General features: G+C 42.4%; 1 protein-coding gene across 1 annotated transcript in view; it reads right to left on the reverse strand.

Annotated features, from left to right (window-relative positions):
* Positions 1-1,075: 1,075 nt before the first annotated feature.
* The window catches only part of LOC142058390 (coagulation factor XIII B chain-like), a 34,631-nt gene continuing 16,049 nt past the window's right edge, over positions 1,076-19,657 (reverse strand). The window contains exons 12-21 of the mRNA XM_075095509.1: positions 10,442-10,630; positions 9,392-9,580; positions 7,453-7,659; positions 6,704-6,880; positions 5,844-6,020; positions 4,496-4,672; positions 3,075-3,257; positions 2,122-2,322; positions 1,620-1,817; positions 1,076-1,479 (exon numbers count right to left, since the gene is read on the reverse strand). Coding sequence (XP_074951610.1) covers positions 1,478-1,479; positions 1,620-1,817; positions 2,122-2,322; positions 3,075-3,257; positions 4,496-4,672; positions 5,844-6,020; positions 6,704-6,880; positions 7,453-7,659; positions 9,392-9,580; positions 10,442-10,630 — 1,700 coding nt within the window. The 3' untranslated portion in view covers positions 1,076-1,477. The remainder of the gene's footprint in view (positions 1,480-1,619; positions 1,818-2,121; positions 2,323-3,074; positions 3,258-4,495; positions 4,673-5,843; positions 6,021-6,703; positions 6,881-7,452; positions 7,660-9,391; positions 9,581-10,441; positions 10,631-19,657) is intronic.

Consider the following 19,657-nt stretch of genomic DNA (forward strand, 5'->3'; position numbering starts at 1 on the left):
TTTCCTGGAGATGGCTGAACGCCTGCCTGCCCATGGGCAGTAGTGAATGAATTCCTTGTTTTGCTTTGCTTGCGCGTGCAGCTTTTGCTTTACCTATTGAACTGTCTTTATCTCAAGCCAGGAGCTTCCTCACTTTTCCAATTCTCTCCCCTGTCCCACCAGAGGGGAGTGAGCGAGCGGCTGCGTGGTGCTTGGTTGCTGGCTGGGGCTAAACCATGACAAGTTGTTTGGTTATGGGGCTGCCAAAGCAAAGATTTAGGTGCTCCTAAATCTCCTGTGTCATGCAGCAAAAGTAACAGATGTATTTCCTGCATAATTTCCTTAGAGAGAAATAACCCATATTAATACTCCACATGAAATTGAAATAGGCTCCTTTAAAAACATACAAACATACAAGCATGCCGGTTTAGTTGATTTTCATTACTGTACTGGAATTAGATGAGGTTAAAGAAAAAAAACTCTGAAATGAAGTCACCAAAAGCCAATGCAAAATCACTCCTTGCGACACAGTGCCTTTTGGGCTGCCCTTACTGGCTTTCAAAAAAAAAAAATCTTAGAAAAGTGAACAGCAAGAAAAGAAACTGCATATCATCTACAAAGACCAAGAGGTAAGAGGCAGTAAAACCATTCCCTCAAACTCGCCTTACTCAGCAAGACATCAATAATATACAAACATGTTAGCTGTTCCCATACAACAGCTACTACCAAAATTAAGCAACAAAAAATCAAGAAGGTCCAGGCTCCATCTAGACACCATCACAAACTCCTAGAAAATTATAAGACAGGACCCATTCGAGGACCTGGACCAAGAAGCCATCCCCACCTCCATCCAGAAATCCCAGTGACTTGTATCCCAACATCTTGCCCTTCCAGCAAATGCCAGGGAGGCTCAAGACCCCCATAAGAATTGGGTCTGTGAGCTAGAGACTTCCTTGGGTCATTTAAAGGAGACTCCACTCACTTGCTCATCCTGATCAGGCGGTCAGGACATTAACCTCTGCCATGACCCCAGGGTTGTTTCCAGGCAAGCACACGGAGGAGCAGCTAGGAGCAAACAAGGCCAAACACACTCTACTTGCTGATAATCAAATTACCTGTGGGCTTTAATTCTTGTCTCAGCATGCCACCAAAGCAAGCCTATCTCAGGACACAATTGTTAATAAAAATAACAGTGAGATCAATATAGAATGGATGAAAATGCAAGCAAAACCATTCAGATGGATAAATGTAAACACATTTACAAAATGTAAATACATTTACAAAAAAGGATAAAATGTAAACACAATCACCCAATAATAAAACAAAACAAAACAAAAACCAACACAGAAATTCCAAGACAGAACATTGGCTAAGCTGCAAAAAGGCAGAGTGAAATGGGAAACGCCAGGAAAAATTGAGTTCAAATCACTGGGTCAGTTGAGGGATCTTTCATTTCCACGGCTGGGCTCCTTCACGTCATGTCCACTTATACAAAAATTCCTGCAACATCACGGGAAAAAAGGGGAAAATGCGTGAAGACCAAGCCTGACACACCACAGTGGTTCCGCAGAGCAGTGGACAGGCACTTTCAGAAAAGCTGCCTCCCACAGCCCTCTGTGTTCTCAGCACTGAGCACTTACATTCACATTCAGGATACTTAATCACTCCGTCCACACACCTAGGGGTAAACGCTTCAGGGAGTGAAACTGCTCTGCGCCACCATTTGCATTCAAAGTGGATATAATCCCCAGTGAGATAGGTGGAAGTGCCTGACCATCCTGATGACCGTAGTTTAATATAGTTCCTGTCCATGATCGTCTTACGCACTGTACAGTTCTCTGCAAAAAGTACTTTCGTTACTTGCCTGTAGACCTCACACTGGACAACCAATGCTGTGAAACTATTAGTACCAGCAGGGATCCTGAGAGCCCTTTCCCCAGCACTCTTTCCAGCTCAGGTATGTCAGTCAATGGCTTCGTGGGGGCACTGCCCCTCACTGCCTGCAGCTTACAGGATGTTCCCACACCCTGACACTCCACCACTACCTCCCCAGGAGCTTCCCCGGGAAAGCTAAAGGCTTTCCCCTCCACTTCAGCACTAAAACTGCAACAACGCGTCATGAGGAAAGTGGAGATGACTTACTTCCAGGCTTGCACCGCGGATATTCTAACGTCCCATCTACGCACTGTGCTCTGAAGGGCGAAGATGCGGGGTCCGCCAAATATCCTCTTTTACACCGAAATTCTATAGTGTCGCCTGATCTGGAATACAGCTTTCTTCCTTCCACCCATTTCAGCTCAATATTGTTTCTGGCCATGTCTTCTTCAGATGCTGTACAGGCCACTTGAAAAAGGCAAGAGAAGAGTGTCGTCACGTCCTACAGACACACCACAGGTAATTTCCCCACCCCACCCCCCTGCCTCCCACACCCTGGAGCCTAAGTCCATTTCAGCACAGAATGTTTCCAGCCATTTGCTCTGACCCTCTGATACTTGTGACAGGAAAGACATTCACATCCAAGCTAAAGGGAAGGAAGACCATGGCTGAGACCCCATGCAAAGCTATGGAGAAGGCTTTTCACTCAGACAGTCACACAGGGTAATACTGAAGCTTACGTGGGGGAAGTCAGCAGGCAGCAATGAACTTCCCCATTTTTGTTTTGAGACCCCTACTTCCCTTCTGCCCAACACTTCTCTAAATTCTTTTCCTCATAGCCAAGTCACAGATGTACTCCCAGATTTCCCCAGTGCAGTATGTACTCAGACCCATCCTCCCCACCCACAGCCTGCTGATCATAGCAGCGTCCCCAAGTAGAGAGCACTCGGGAGCTCTGCAAGTGATGGTGTCCAGCCAAATTCCCCTCCTGCCAAACTTGTTGTGGTGGTGAGAGACAGCAGGCAGAAGACGTGAAGTCTACTTAAGATATCTTAATGAAGAAGCTACTTCTAGGCAAAAGGGTTTGTTGTTGTTCTGCCCTGCTGGCATCACAGGTCCAACACAAGTGCTGCCACATGTGTGATGCCTTCAGGATCTGAAAAAAAGAGAACAGGAACAGTCATACAGCCTTTGGCCATGTAGCATGTGCTTCAACCTACCTAGGCAAACTGGGGGGTTTGTCCACCGCCCATCGGTACAGCTGATATACTGAGATCCTTCCAGAACATAGAGACTTGGGCATTTGTATTCCAGAGTTGCACCTTGTGGATATTCTTGCATGCGGAAGGAAAGAATATCTCCATTTTCAATAACTGGAGGTGGGCCACATTTCCCACCTTTCCCTGGAAGAAAATTCCCAGTCGAGGGAAACATGAGAGTTTCAGTTCAGTGGGGGCCTGGCCACAAATACTACCAAAGAGTACATTGGCGCTATGAGAGATCCGGAGGAAAGCAGAGAGAAAACCAAATACCTGCAGGTAGAAAAGAGCAGGCAGGTGGAAAAGAACAAGAGTTTCTCACTTCTCCAGTGCTTGGACTCACAATGGACTTCCTCTCTTTCTGCATAATGGCGTAGTGTTTGGCACAGCTCTTTGTGCTGAAGAGCCTGGCACCCACCTCCCCCCTGTACTGCCTGAGCAGTGAGAAAAGTAGATCTGATTGCAAGCAGTGATGACTATCACTGAGCTGCACCACTGCAGTCACTAATGGGATAGCCCTCGGGCCCTGTGGGCCACTGGGGAGTTCGCACGTGCCAGTCTTGAAGCACTGCTGCCTCATGGATCTTTATACCTCTTCAAGCATCACACTGCTGCCAAATCTGGCCTTCCAACAGACCTTGCATTGGGAAATCTTCAGAGAAGACCCAGATCCCTTGGTATCAGCAGTGACACTCTTTGCACTTGGCGTTGTGTTCAGGAGCCACAATATGGAGCCTGGCCTGAATTAATCTGCTCTTTCTGCACCCCTTTCAGCTCTCAGATGGGTGGTGTTTGAATCAAATGCTGCTGCAGTGGTTCATGTGCTGAAACTTTCTCTATGTCTAATGAAAACAAGAGTATTCAGTGTGCTCATGAAATCCTAGGTGGAGGCACCAACACAGTATCTAGGTATCGGCTCACAAATCAAATTCTACTCTCAGTTCATTTAACCGTTGATTTGACTCCATGGCATTCACTACAGCAATGCATCATCTGCAGTATCTGGATGTCAGCTAGCACAAAATCTGTAGGCTCTGTTCTCCAACACAGAATGCAAATTTTCTCACTCCCTTCTCATCAGGCAGGCACAGAAAGTAGATTCTAAGTCCACGGATTGCATCTCAAAATTAGACCTGGCCAGCAACCGCTCTCGGCCTCATCATGGTTTTCCACATGGGGTCCTCTCAAGTGAAGCTAGCTGGGTCACTCAGCTGGTAAATTCATCTGAATAGATACATGGGAAATGGCTTTTTCCTGAGTGTGCCAGATAGGTCATGTCTGTGCACAGCAATGAGACCGAATTTTGGAGTAGTAAATGCCACTGAGTCAGCTTCATGACAGTCTCAGTGACAGGTGACTGTATGAAGAGAGAGAGAAATTACCTTTGCACTTTGGCAGCTCTGTCCAGGTCCCATTCTGACACTCTACAGTAGAAGACCCAGTCATCTCAAAACCTTGCCAGCAACGATAGTGAGCACTCTCCCCAGGCAAATACCTTGACTTTTTAACATCTTGAACTTTACCACCAGTAATTTCTGGAGGAGGGTCACACATCACATCTGAAAAGAGACACTGCTGCGGTCACGTTTGCAGTCATTGAGGTGTTCCCCTACACAACTGACAGTCAAAGGAATCAATCTTGTTACAATTTCTGTCCAGATTTCCTGCCTCAGGTAGGCCACAGCTCCAAGAGTTCACTTTGGAGAAAGCAGTAAGGTGTGACAGCAGCAGCAGAACACTCTTTCTGGGACTTTCAGGAGATGGCAGGGCCAAGGAGACCTTCTAGAAAAACCAGCATTTCTGTAGCTACACCTTATGGCACAAGATGCCACGTTAGCTTTCCTGCATGCCTACGTCCCTCCCCAGGGAGCCCTGGCATTCCTGAAAATCACAGAGGTAGCAGCTAAGCTGGTGCTCTGCTGAACCACAGACTTCTGGAGGACCAGCAGTGCTGGAGGAGCTTGTCAGCCTGCAGTCATGAGGAGGAGTCAGCTCTATGGAGGTGCGTGAAAGCCAAGTAGCATTTGTTCACCCTGCAGCCACGGATTTGGGCAGGGGAGGGAGCACAGCTCCTGACAGTTCCTTGTCACAGGAACGTTCTTGCCCCTTCCATAGCCCTAGCAGATCTTACATGGTTTAGATCTGAGTCTCTGCTGGGATCTGCAGCAGTCAGAGTGGAGCCCTGGAGGAGAACAGTTGTTTCTCTCCCCTACTGCTTTTTCCATTCAGATACTCTCTGACAGGTTTGAACAGAACAGGGGAGCCCTCACATATCTTTCTACTGAAGGTCGCTGAAATGGCAGATTCTGGGGAAATACCAGTATCATACAGGAGAATGACAGAGCAGCAGGTTTTAGGCCCTGCTTCTTCAAGATGTTTTTGCTGGTAATGACAATACCCCCAGTATTTCTAGAAGCATCAACCTAAATTAAAGCGCTGTGCAAAGAAGCAATAGCAAGAACAAAGTTAGGTACACAAAGCAAACAGAAGTAAAAAAGGTGAATCCTTTAGAGTATTTAGGTAAACAAAAACACAGAAATTCCAAGACAGAACATTGGCTAAGCTGCAAAAAGACACAGTGAAATGGGAAACGCCAGGAAAAATTGAGTTCAAATCACTGGGTCAGTTGAGGGACCTTTCATTTCCACAGCTGGGCTCCTTCATGTCATGTCCGCTTATACACAGTCCCCTCTATGCTAGCAGGCAAGACAGAAGCACACAGAGACCTACCTCTGCAGGTTGGTTCTTGTGACCACTCTCCATTTCTACAAGTGACATAATTTCCACCCATCATTTGAAAATTGCTTTCACATTCATACTGCACTCTGGCACCAGGCAGATACCTCTCCTGCTCAATGCTTGCAATGTAAGCATGGGGAATTTCAGGTGCGGCTCCACACCTAACATCTGAAAAGAGAGGTGCATTTAAGAACAGTAGTAGAGCAATATGAAAACACAGAATATTACATTTCAGACACCTTATGCATGATGAGCAAAAATGGTTTACAAAAATGTGTAATGCAGGTCATTTTCTAAAGTTAGAAAAGGAAGACATTATGGTCTTTATTCTGCAACACTTCACTAGACACTATTATTTTTGCTTAGAGTAACTAAAAAGAGAAAATGATTTGCAGAGACTGGCCAAAAGTGCAGACTAGTGCTGTACAGCAGTGTGTGCCAAAGGGCTGGAGAGTGAAATGGTTTCTTTACTATTTGAAGGCAACTTTCAGAAACCAACATTCCTAGTGATGTGAAAATAAGATACACTACCCTACCAGTTAGCTCCTCATTTGCAGCCGGCGTCCATTTCCCCATAACCCTCCACCTGCTTGATTTCAGCACTGAGCTAAGTTTCAGCTACCAGCTTCAGCCCACTAGGGAAACGATTTCTTTGCTGATCCTCCCTGCTTGCTCTTTCTCAGGAGCCAGAAAAATAGGTGTTGTAGCAGCCCATTCAAAGCAAGTCACCTCTTGGCTCGATTGGCCTCACTCACCTGCATGCCTCAGTTGGCATTACTGTAACCCAACATGAAGTTCACAACATGAAAGACTAAGAAGGATCATAGACTACTTTGAACTAGAACCTATACCTTCACAGACGGGCGGTGCTGTCCAGTTTCCTTCTCTGCAAATAATTTCAGGGGGCCCAACAGTCAGGAACCCTGCATCACACTGGTAGCGAATTGTTTCACCAGGCTCATACGTTTCCTTGTTTCTGCCTTCGATCTGAGCATTGGCAACTTTTGGAACGCTTCCACACGGCATTTCTGAGAAGATACAGAAAGCTGATGCTTGCACGAACGTGATACACACAGAATGAGTTTCCACCAAACAGATGCTTTAGAGAGCTTTTTCTAACAGCAGCATAGTCATCCGCTGACAGTAGATTTTATAGAAAAGGTAGCATACGGAAGATTAAATGAGCCATTCCCCTAAAAAGGCACGGACTTCAGTCACTGAAATATTTTGACCCTGTTTCTAACCCTGCCAGAAAAGTTTAACAATGTTTCCATCACTGCAGGGCCAAAGCAACTCCTGGTCACTAGAGTGGATTCTGTAGAAAACAGATCCTTGGATTATGAGGATGTGCCCAGGACTCCCGTGGCAGAGAGATGAACTGAGCAAAGACTGCAAGAATACAAAGGAATAGTTTAAAGACTACACTGCATTCAGAAAGTTGGCCTTGCATCCAATCAGGACTGCTCTGATGACATCCACGAGGGATGGTAAGGTTCCACATCAAAATGGAGTTACTGGCCCTTACCAATCAACCTCCCACTTAAAATTCTCTCAGCTTCATTGCTAACTGCACTTCAGAAAAAGTATTTTTTGATATTACCCAAGCATGCAGGAGATGAAGTCCAGTTTCCCATAGAACAAGTTATCTCCGATGGTCCCTCTAACATGTATCCAGAACGAGAGACATACTTAAGTCTAGCACCAGCCAGATACATTGTTTTCCCTTGTTTTTCAATCTTCAGGTTTTTATTTTCCAGCCTGGGAACATCAGCACATTCTATGGGCTGCGGTGGCAAACATGATTCTTCTAAAAAATACAGAAAACACAGATAAATCCTAATATGAGGCAATTAATAGTCCAATGACATATGTCATCTAAAACTGAAAAAAAAAAGAAAAATAAAAAGAAAAAAAATCATGCAAACATAAATGAAATGGCTTGGATGGAAGCTGGAGAAATATCCAAGATGCAAACCCACACTTCTTTCTCCTTTCCCTCCTACATGGGGTTTCTCTCTTTTCCTTTGAACGGAACTAAAGCCTTTTTCCAGTTCATACCAAGGAGATACAGTTACAGCTTAGCATCAAGAACAGGGAAAATTTCATAGGCAGAGAAACAGAAGAGACATCATCTTGTTTTGGGATACTGGAAGTGAGTGCCTAGAATGTGAGCTATGAAATTTTTCCACCATTAATAAAGTTGTACCAATATCCGGGGAGTTTTGTGATGATGTGATGAAAATGCAAAAGAGAAGAGAACTTACAAAGTATTATAGTAATGTACTTCCTGATACATACAATGGATTAAATCTCTATGAAGCCCGCCTGAGTCAGGGCTGTCCCAATGCTTTCTTCTCCGACTTAAATTATATTATATATGCGTTTTTAGCTATTAGCAAATTAGGTTTTATTAGCTGACACATCAAGTTGAAAGCGTATGTTTGCACTGAATTCCACAATGTAAAAGGTCTAACTACAGGCAAAGCTCCTGTTCAGCAACTGAGAATTTTATGTCAGTAAAAGTTGTTTTATGAACACCTCAGACATTTTTTTTTGGTTATTCTTCTCTATGTCTGCCGCTTACCAGCAGAAATGGAGACTGACAGGCAATGCAAAAGAAGAGAAACCACGAGGCATCAGAATTTTGCAGCTTAAAAATACAGACGTGGCTGGCATGTTGTGCACATCAGTCACCAGCTGGCACCTCATTTGTCCTGCACTCATCTATTTCCTATTCACTTCTGAAAACACTTTATTCTACCTCTTAATGAACTTCTGCTTACAAGATATCACCTGCATCAGCAATATTTTAAGAAATGGATTATAGCTTCCTCAGCATTTCTTAGAATAGGTGGCCTTAGATATGCCATATCATTTTTACTCCTATTACAGGAAGAAGCCACAAGAAGAAAAGGAAAAAAAAATAAAGAAAGAATAAAAATTAAAGTACCCAAAGATTTATACCTGACAAGCAAATTTACAAACATAATTTACACCCATATTTTTAAAATTGCTTTCACATTCTTACTGTCCTCTGGCACCAGTTACATACATCTCCCGTTGAGTTACAGAAGCCGAGGTAAAAAGTGTTCATTAAATATCTTTTATGAAGAAATTCTGCCTGAAACAATTTTCTGAACTCATGTGGCACCTGTATTCAACTTATAAATGCTGTCATCTTTATCATATCCAAGCATGAATGAGTACTTTTACAAGAAGTGGAGAGAAACTGGTAACTGCAGGACTTATTTTTTCTGCTCAAGTACAGGTATCTAGAATTGATCAGATGAACTGTGCATCTGAAATGCAAATTTTTTGTTTTGGTTGAAGTAAAAAGAAGGGAGAGACTTCCCTTCTGCACTAGGTTTCTATACACCGTTACCATCAGCAAGCGTATTTGTGGTGGGAAAACCACTTGCCTATTCAATAAACAGTCTCTGAGGTACAGGCAGTTGCAGTTCATGTACATGAATGACTGCAGAATTACACACAAGATGTATTTTGCAGATCAAAATTATTCAGGTATGGTGCATATTTACCAGTGATACATGAAGGAAGCTCCATATGCCCATTGAAACACTGCTTGATAGGAGAGCCCGTGAGTTTGAATCCTGCAATGCACATGAATTTCTGCCACCGACCGCTTTGAATCAAAAATGTGCGTCTTTGCCCATTGGAGAGAAGTAGGTTTTGGGCTTCCAGCTGCTGTCTTGTAATGGTACATGGTGCTAAGGGAAACAAGAAAAATTAAAAATGGTGGACTATGAATCTTCTGTGGCTTTTAGCATGGGAAGCACCTCCTCAGCAAAAATAGTGCAAAACCAACTTGGTTCTCACTCAGCAGTGATTTTTTAAAAGTGAAATACAGATGACTTAAACATTTGATCTCTATAACAATTAATTCAGAATGTTTCAGTTTAGATAGTTTATCAATAATATGCACAACTTCCAAGCATATTCTTATTCACATGTGTAAAAGACAGCTTTACAGACTTTGCCAACAGCAGTAATGATCTCAAGAGGTACTGATTTCAGGAGGTTGTAGTTCTTGAAATAATTAATTAAATCTGTGGGAGTAAGTCTGATTTTATCCCTGTTGTGTTTCGGTTACCAAGGATTAAAAAGGAATTTTGTAAGACTCCTTAAAAAAGAGCTCCAAGGAGAAAATTGAAGACAGCGAAGCAGCTTACCACAATGGCACTCCTCCTGCATGGGGGCCCTTGGGAAACTACACAGAAGGGTGTCTTAGCAAATGTAATCACTTCAGGAAAGCAGCTGACACCATGGTCAGTAACTGTACCTTGTTGCACAAATTCTTGGAAGTACAGGCAAAATGTTTATCTGTTTGTAACCTTCCAAATAGCTACAGAATTCTCACAATGAAAAACATGGTTGTGTGTAAATGATTTTGGGACACTAAAGCCCAAGATCCACAGGTTAAGAAGTATTGAGTCCAGGGATTAATTTTGGTCCATTACAGACTCGGTAATCAAGTAACAAATGTAAACCTAATTCTGAAACTCCTACTTTAAGAATTATTAGAATTGTCTAGGAGTACGAAGTCAAGCAGCAATAAAAGTTACACTTACCCAAACATTGTGGTGGTCCAGGTACCCAGATTTTTTCATGACATGTTACCCATTCTGATCCTGACAAAGTGTATCCAGGGTTGCACGCATACTGCACTCTGTCCCTTTCCTTATAACCAAGTACGGGCACGCTAACAATTTCTCCAAAGTCAATGAGAGGTGGGTATTCACAGGCTGCCCCTGCAGAAGCTGTGCACGGATACTTGTTATTTGAATGCACACTGCCATTTTCTCCTTATCCTGATTTGTCCCTACTAACAATTTCTTCAAAATCAGTGATGGGTGAGTGTTTGCATACTATTGCAGCAGAAACCATGCACAAGTACTTGTTAATTGATAGATACAGGACAGTACTGACAGATGCAAATAAAGACACTACACAGAAGTTAAATAAAATTCCAATGACCTACATCCCTCCATCTGGGAATATACTGTACTAAAACCCACCATCATCTCCTTGCTCTACGAAATAATCATTGTCTTTATTATTTTCACAGTCTTTGCATTGAAAAAAACTACTAAACTAAAAATATTTTAACTGAAAATATGAATAAACTTCTGAATTTCTCAGAGTATATTTTGTTTTCCAGCATTAGTCTGGAGTAAAGTTTTACGCGTGCAGTCATGATTCTCAATTTTCTTCAGTTCTACAAATAATTCCATTTGTCCCAGATTCCTAAAATTAGTTCCACAATTTTAAAATGAAAGAAGTTGGATCATCTTTTGAAAGTATAAGGTATATACTAGAAAGCACTTTTAAAGGCAAAGGGGGGAGAAGAATCTTGATGTGATGTGAATAGATTTAAATGGATCAATCACAGAGTTTAAAACTGGTTATTTTAATAAAGGTATATATTCAGCGGAGATTTTCTTCAGGCAGCATATTTTTGTATCATACAGCTTGTTGAAATAACAAAGTACCTGTATTTTTAGAGTTGTATAATGTTTTAAAATCAAATCAGTATTCTGCATTTTTAATAGTATGTATTCTGAATAATAGTAAATTGAAATACAAAGGAATTTATATGGATTAATGTATTTTAAGTGAGTTATGGCTTGTAATATGTTAGGTTCTTTATGAGAGTCATTAAGTTCAGGCACAAGGCAAAGCAGCAAGCTCGTACAAGAAAATACAAAGCAAATATTCTCAAATGCATAGTTCTAAATCACAACTCTCATTCCAAACTTCTGAAAAGAATTCTATTTAAAAAGTAGACTTTATAGTTTAAATTACTTTTGCAGTTCATTTTTTCTTGATTGTCACCAGCTACATCAGTTAAAAGCATAGATTTCCATTTAATAACTTACTTTTACATGTAGTACAGCCCATCCACAGAAGAAACACTACAGTGTGGCTCAGCAGTGTCATTTTCAAGCTTTACAAGTTAAAGACAGCCTCTGCAACAGAGTTGCTATTTTCTGTACTCCAAATTGCATGCACTTGTATTCACTCCCATCATTCCTGAGGGTATCCTTGTAAGCTCCTCCCCTAATGTTCTTGCAACACAGCAGTCAATCTGTACAGATAAATTATGCAATTGTTGCAAAAAGTCTTCAATAGTTTTTTCGTAAAACTTTTCTGACTGAACTCGACAGAGAAGCATTATGAAAGCCGTAACCAAAAACTCACAGTGTGTTTATAACACAAAATAATATAGAACACTCAGCTTTTCAAAATTAAAATTTTGTTATGGGCAAAACCACCTTATATGTGGAGCCCATAATTTATTACAAGTCTGCTTAAAATCTTAACAGCCTAATAAAAATACTAAGTTATCGTTAGTCCACTTCTAATAATGCAAATATTCATAGTTTAAATTAATGAAAGAAAGCCTCAGTAATGCTTTTTTTTTTTTCTTTTTAAAAAAAGTATTTTACAGAAAAAAACTGTCCTAGTACCTAACCACTTCCTCTGGTGTTTCACTCATCCTTCCATTGTTTGTTTGGTTGATTGCGTAGGTCTTTCTCAAGGAGGCTAGCAAGACAGGAGGGGAATGGCACACTGAACCATTAGTGTACAAAGGTTTCTGTTGGGGAGAGTTCAGTGCAAGTAGCAGGGGTCCCTTCCTCCTAAGTACTGAGGTCTCCATGTGTTTACATGTATGTATATTCTTAATAGGCTCCACTTTTTTGGATCCCAGTTATTCAGCGCCTCTGTTCACTAAAATTGCGTTTACCTGAACAAGACCAAGTTGCACTTCTGCTAGGGCCACTGCTAGACAACTGTGGTTTGTTTGTGTGGTCTTTGACCTCTGCTCATCCTTGTGTCATCGCACGTTCTCCTTTTCCACACCACATTTTAGCCTGGAGTCATAGATAGCTCAATAACTGCTTGTTACAAATATGAATTAGAGCTAAACTAAACCACATATAGGCAACCAATGGGTGATTGCTAACCAACTAACCAAGCTAAAATCAGCTCAGGACAAACCCAGGCAAGACCAGAGGTCCTGCATTGTCAAGTTGATGCAGAGCCTGTGTCCTTTTATTAGCAATGGCAAAAATCATATTTATCAGGCTACACCAGCTGGACAACTTTGACTGAATCGAGCTCCATCCTCACATGACAATACTAAGGTTATTTTGGGGGTTAATTTCTGTGGAGTTTCTTACACAATCTGCTTTTTCAGGAAATTCCCATTTTTTTCATCCAACACACTCGCTGCTAGGAACTATTGTGAAATACAGGATAAACTAACATAGCAATCAACTCTGAGGTTTTTTTTCTCCCTTCAAAAACACACATGGCATTATTTTGTTTACTGAATGATAACACCCATCTGAGGATCAACAGGTATTGCTGTTACTATATACACTAAATGAATTTAATCATCATTGATATGCCACTTCATACAACTGGCAGAACTTCAAAGCACCTTGAAGAAAAGCTTTCTTCTAAAAGGCCATGAAAGTCTCAGTGGCAAATGTCCAATATTAACACCTATATTAACTATTTTTTTAAGCAACTAAGCACATTCCTTAAAGAAAACCAGGAATAAAACCATGAGACTAATGTTTCTAAAGGCATGTAACATTTATCTGTATTTTAGATTCTTACATACTAGTCCAACATGACCCTAAGCACTAACTGTTGTTTATGGAGTCCTGGCAGGTTGCAATATAAAACAATGAATCCCACAAAAGTATATAACAAAGCTTTCTGGATTTCACTCTGAGTTCAATCTTTCTGGCTCACTTCTTCCTCACCTTCTAATCCTCCTGTGCCTCAGAAAGGCTGGTCTCCCACTCAGGGATTCTTCCTTTTAGTATAGAAGAGTAAAAAAGGTAAACTAAAGGAAAATTACTTTCCACTTTATCTTCCACCATTCCTGCCCCATTTTATAGGTCATTAATTTTTGGCCTCATTTGTAACTCAGTCACTGAAATACACCGAATTACCTTTTCTAAACAGCAATTGCTGATCAAGCAGTCATTCCCAATAAGTCAGCTCCAAAATGGTTGCATAATTTTTATTTTACAACATGTAGATTTCTTTCTTTCCTTCTTTCTTTTCATGTAAAGGGCAAAAGAAAGTGTTCTTCCTATTCAAGATCATGTCTCCTTATATTCACCTGGTTAAAAGATCTGATCTCCACACAAAGGTAGAAGAGGACTATACTCACTCTATACAATTACTTTGGCTTTGCCTTAATATAGGAGGATGCTCAGCAAGACCAGCCTTCTGCACGAGCGCCATGAGTTGAAGCCTACCTGAAAACGTTGCTCAGATAAGTGAGAACCTGACTGCCTTTGCCCAGCTCTGACTAGATGACTCTGATGTGAGCTGGGTAACAAAGCAGCAGCATACAAACTTTGCTCTTTCACATTTGCCAACTTCACACATTTTGTAACACGTTGGGGGTGGGAGACCAGAGATTCACAGAGATTCTCATGACAATCTTTATTCGGACTCACATGCAGAAAAAATCAGGTAGCTTGGGTCTACGTGATCAGAGCAGTCACTAGCAGGTTATGCTGACATTCTAACTCATAGTAAAAACAATAGCTTCTCAGGAAAAGGGAAGAGGAATTCCATACACAAATGTCCAGCATTGTGTACAAGACTGACCCCACTGTGTGTAGGGGCAGCCAGAAGCCAGCACACAACACATCAACTGGTTGGAGTGGCCCATTCTCCTGGAACTGTCGTATTGGTTTAACATGGACCAGGAGAGCAGGGCCTTTGATGTATTGGTGTCATAGAACAGAAATCTTGCAGGAGAAATTACCATCCTCTTGCTCTGCCAAACCTGCTGCGTAGTTAAAAAAAAAACAAGCACCTTAAATTATAAGCCACTGAGTGGTGTGGTACTGCTCTTGTACCCACTCTACGCAAAATTCTTCAAGACAACTACCTTCCCCTTCTGATATCAGATATTTTATTTGAGGCCTGTGATACCTGACTGACTATAAAACCCAGTGATTTCATGTCAGGTCTTCAGCAAGTAAATCAGCACTTATTAAAACATAGGAAATTGCTCTGAATTCTACTTCCACTAAATGTTCTGGAGACTGACTTTTAATCTCCCTCCATTTTCTCCAGGTCTGGTCTTCAAAGAGAAGGGTCTTTTTACATTTACCAAATATTCTTATGCTCCAAAACCTGCCTGGGCACGGTCCTGTGCCGCCTGCTCTGAGTGTACCTGCTCAAGCAGGGGGGGTTGGACGAGATGATCTCCAGATGTCCCTTCCAACCCCTACCATCCTGTGATTTTTGTGTGATTCATCCAGACCTCCTCAAAGGCAACAGGTCTGGGCAACGGTCCCAACCAGCTTCACTACAATAAATGTTTTAAAGCCAATATAAATTGTTGAAACTTCACTGGGACACAGGTTCACCTTGGTTAAAGCACGGCAGTCTGAATCAGCATAAAGCACTCTAAATTTGCCTGTTATAGGAATGGCCCTGATCTGTGAGCTTATATCTAGACAAAAGTCAGTTTGCCTAATCATGTACCATAGAGGTGACAATTTTACTGGAAAATAGAAATGACAGTCTATAAATAAACCTGAATGCCCATTTGGCTGATGTGTGCAAAAAATGCATAAGGGCAATGTTACACAAGAGGAAATGTGCTTCTGTCATGACAGAACAATGGATTTCAGCTGAAAGAGGGTAGATTTAGACTGGATGTAGGGAAGAAATTTTTTACAAGGAGGGTGGTGAGACACTGGAACAGGCTGCCCAGAGAAGTGGTGAATGCCTCATCCCTGGAAACATTCAAGGTCAGGCTGGGCAGGGCTTTGAGCAACCTGATCTTGTGAAAGGTATCTCTGCCCATGGCAAGGTGGGGGGGGTGGACTAGATGATCTTTAAAGGTCCCTTTGAACCCAAACCATTCTATGATAATGGTTTGGTATTCTGTGATGCTCCTTCTGGCACCAAAAAGGACTGTTGTGGTTTAGCCTCCGTCAGCAACTAAATACCACACTGCTGCTCGCTCTCTCCCACCAGCCCTGTGGGATGGGGGAGAGAATCGGAAGGGTCTGTCACGGTTTAGCCCCAGCCAGCAACCAAGCACCACGCAGCCGCTCGCTCACTCCCCCCTGGTGGGACGGGGGAGAGAATTGGAAGAGTAAAAGTGAGGAAGCTCCTGGCTTGAGATAAAGACAGTTCAATAGGTAAAGCAAAAGCTGCACGCGCAAGCAAAGCAAAACAAGGAATTCATTCACTACTGCCCATGGGCAGGCAGGTGTTCAGCCATCTCCAGGAAAGCAGGGATCCATCATGCGTAGCGGTTACTTGGGATGACAACCACCATCACTCCCAATGTCCCCCCTTCCTTCTTCTTCCCCAGCTTTATATACTGAGCATGACATCATATGGTATGGAATATCCCTTTGGTCAGTTGGGGTCAGCTGTCCCGGCTGTGCCCCCTCCCAGCTTCTTGTGTGCCTGGCACGGGAAGCTGAAAAAGTCCTTGACCAGTGTAAGTGCTACTTAGCAACAACCAAAACATCTCCACGTTATCACCGCTGTTTCCAGCACAAATCCAAAACACAGCCCCATACTAGCTACTACGAAGAAATTTAACTCTGCCCCAGCTGAAACCAGGACAGGGCCAAAATAAGAAAACTCACAGGTTGAGACAACAGTGTAATAATTACAATAAAATAATAGCAACAGTAATAGTAATAGCAATAGAAATAGTAATAATAATATAATGAACAAGAAAATAATGAGAGAGAGAGGGAGAGATGAACCCTTGGGAGAACCCAAACAGCAAGTGATGCAACTGTTCACCACCCACCCGCCAACACTGTCAGTCCTCGAGCTGTGACTGCTCCCCCCAGCCCCGGCCAGCCCCTCCCAGGTAACATACTGGGCATGACATCACATGATATGGAATATCCCTTTGGCCACTTTGAATCCGCTCTCTTAGCTGTGCCCCCTCCCCTCCCGGCTTCTTGTGCACCCGGCAGAGCATGGGAAGCTGGAAAAGTCCTTGACTAGTACAAGCGCTACCCAGCAACAACCAAAATATCGATGTGTTATCAACGTTGTTTTCATGCTAAGTCCAAAGCACAGCACTATGCCAGCTACGGTGAAGAAAATTAAATCTATCCCAGCTAAACCCATGACACTAATAAAAGGCTGAGCTTGAAAAAATTTGTACAAGCCAAACTTGGTGCAGAAATATTATCATATCACCCACCTACACCCAAGCCAGCACTTTTCACCATGAAATGGCAAAGCTGAGATCTATTGCATTTCTGGTGCTGTTGGAAGGCTCTGCTACACAAGGAAAGGCATGAAAAGAAATATAAAAGGATTATTTTTATCATGCCTCACACAACCAGAAAAATCCCATTCTTTTCTGAACATTTCTTAAGAAAAGAAGGCTGGGAGGAGACCTTATTTCTGGTTTTGGCTTCCTAATGGGACAGTACAGAGAAGACGGATCCATACTCTTTTCAGAGATACACAGTGATAGGATGAAAGACAACAGACACAAATCTGCAGCAGAAGAAGTTCCAGATAGATATTAGGAAAAAAGATTAACCATGGGGGTAGGCAGACATTGGAACAGATTGCCCAGAAAAGTTAGAAAATAACTCCTTGGAGATATCAAAAACTCTGCCAGGCAGGGTCCTGAGCAACCTGATTCTTATTCCGCAATTCTATGCCTAACTATTCAGAAAGCTAGCAAAAGTTCAGGACTGTTAAAGGGTTAAGTTGAGGTCTTTGATATGTTGATGGTTACTTGAAAAGTTATTCTAGCACCAATTTGGTAAGTCTAAGCAAATAATGTGAAGGATAAAAACTCTTCCTCTGTTTCCAAATACACTTAGGAGGTCAGACACGCTTCCGGGCTTGTGCATCACTGAGTCTCATTTGCACTACATATTTCACATGCACTAAGGACAGCGATTTGACAGATGTGCTTTCAGCATCCCACCCACACTAGGACAACAGCATGCCTGAGCTGTGTGCCTGCAGCAGCTTCTCTGCTACCACAGCAGCACGTGTAGCTGACCTGTCTTCCCTAGCCACATTTGCATGAATATATTCTGGGAAAATTAAGGTAATGGAAAGGAGTCATTAACGAAGTTTCCTTACTGTCTAAAAAGCAACTTGATCCCTTCCTGTGTCTTCATTGACTTTTGTAAGAGTTCTGTGTTCAGTTTGTTTTATAATGGTCATGTTATAAATCTCTTTTTCAAGATTTCACACAGATATTTTGGAGCTTTTTCACCTTTGAAACCCAAGCTGTACCTCTCATTTTCTTTCACTTAATTCTGCTGTGCTAATTAACTGGAATAACATAGCCCCAGATTTCAAATTACAAGCAACAAGTTTGTTTTCAAATAATTCATGTAAGAAAATTGAAAAGGGGAAAATGAAAGTGTCATGGGTTTAGCTGGGATAGATTTAATTTTCTTCACCGTAGCTGGCATAGTGCTGTGCTTTGGACTTAGCATGAAAACAACGTTGATAACACACCGATGTTTTGGTTATTGCTGGGTAGCGCTTGTACTAGTCAAGGACTTTTCTGGCTTCCCAAGCTCTGCCGGGTGCACAAGAAGCCAGGAGGGGAGGGGGCACAGCTGAGAGAGCGGATTCAAAGTGGCCAAAGGGATATTCCGTATCATGTGATGTCATGCCCAGTATGTTACCTGGGAGGGGCTGGCCGGGGCGGGGGGGGGAGAGGAGGGAAGAAATCGTGCCTCAGGGACAGGCAGCGTTGGTTGGCGGGTGGTGGACGGTTGCATCTTTTGTGTTTCTGTTTTTTTCCTTTTCGATTTTATTATATTATCATTAATGTCATTATTATTATAATCATTATTATTATAATTATTATTTTATTGTAATTATTAAACTGTGCTCATCTCAACCCACAAATTCTTTTGCTCTTCCGATTCTCTCCCCCATCCCACAGGGGTGGGGGGAGTGAGCGAGCAGCTGCGTCGTGTTTAGTTGCCGACTGAGGCTGAACCATGACAGAAAGAAACGCACATTCTCTTTACCACAGAAAATACCTGCATGCTGTCCTGAACATGCTGGGGAAAAAGAACAAAAGAGAAGAGAACAAGAGAATTAAATACACTGGCACACACTGGTGTTAGGAAGCAATTGGGAAGATGCTGATGCCATCAGGCCGGGAACAGGCAGCAGCACAGTGATACGTGGATGCTCCATCTGTTTGTCTCAGCCATTTCTCCCTGTTTGTCTGAGAATGTGCCATCCCTTCCTGCCCCGAATGGGTCTTCCAGACCATAGAAACAGGTTTGATCTCTGTGGTATGGTCAAGACTACAGGTTTGTGGTTTTGGTCTCATCTAAGATAAGGTGATCAAGTGCAGAGCTGCTTGACTGGTATCCCTGGAGAGTCTCAGTTATATCATGTGCAGATCTTATTACCCTTTTTCTTGTTTATTGATCCTTTTTTCATCATGCTTGTACTTCCCCCTTTCTCCACCCTGGTGTGCTTCCAAATAAACAGCCTGCCCCAAATTAGTTTTTCCCCATTCGTCCCAGTTTGGTTACATCTGTATTCAGAATTGGGTTTTCTGACACCAATACCTCGGTAATGTGACCTTGTGTGGTGTTACTGATATGGTCACAGATGTACAAGTTGTCTTGCAAGATTTTGCTTACAGGTCTAGTCCATCTTGTAAACCCTCTTCATGTTCAAGGGAAACAGAGTTTTGCTTCTATCTTTCATAGACACAGGAATGATTACGATGCAAAAAGTCAGAGGCTGAGATGATTTCT

This window comes from Phalacrocorax aristotelis, chromosome 6, assembly GCF_949628215.1.
Source record: "Phalacrocorax aristotelis chromosome 6, bGulAri2.1, whole genome shotgun sequence".
Lineage (NCBI taxonomy): Eukaryota > Metazoa > Chordata > Aves > Suliformes > Phalacrocoracidae > Phalacrocorax > Phalacrocorax aristotelis.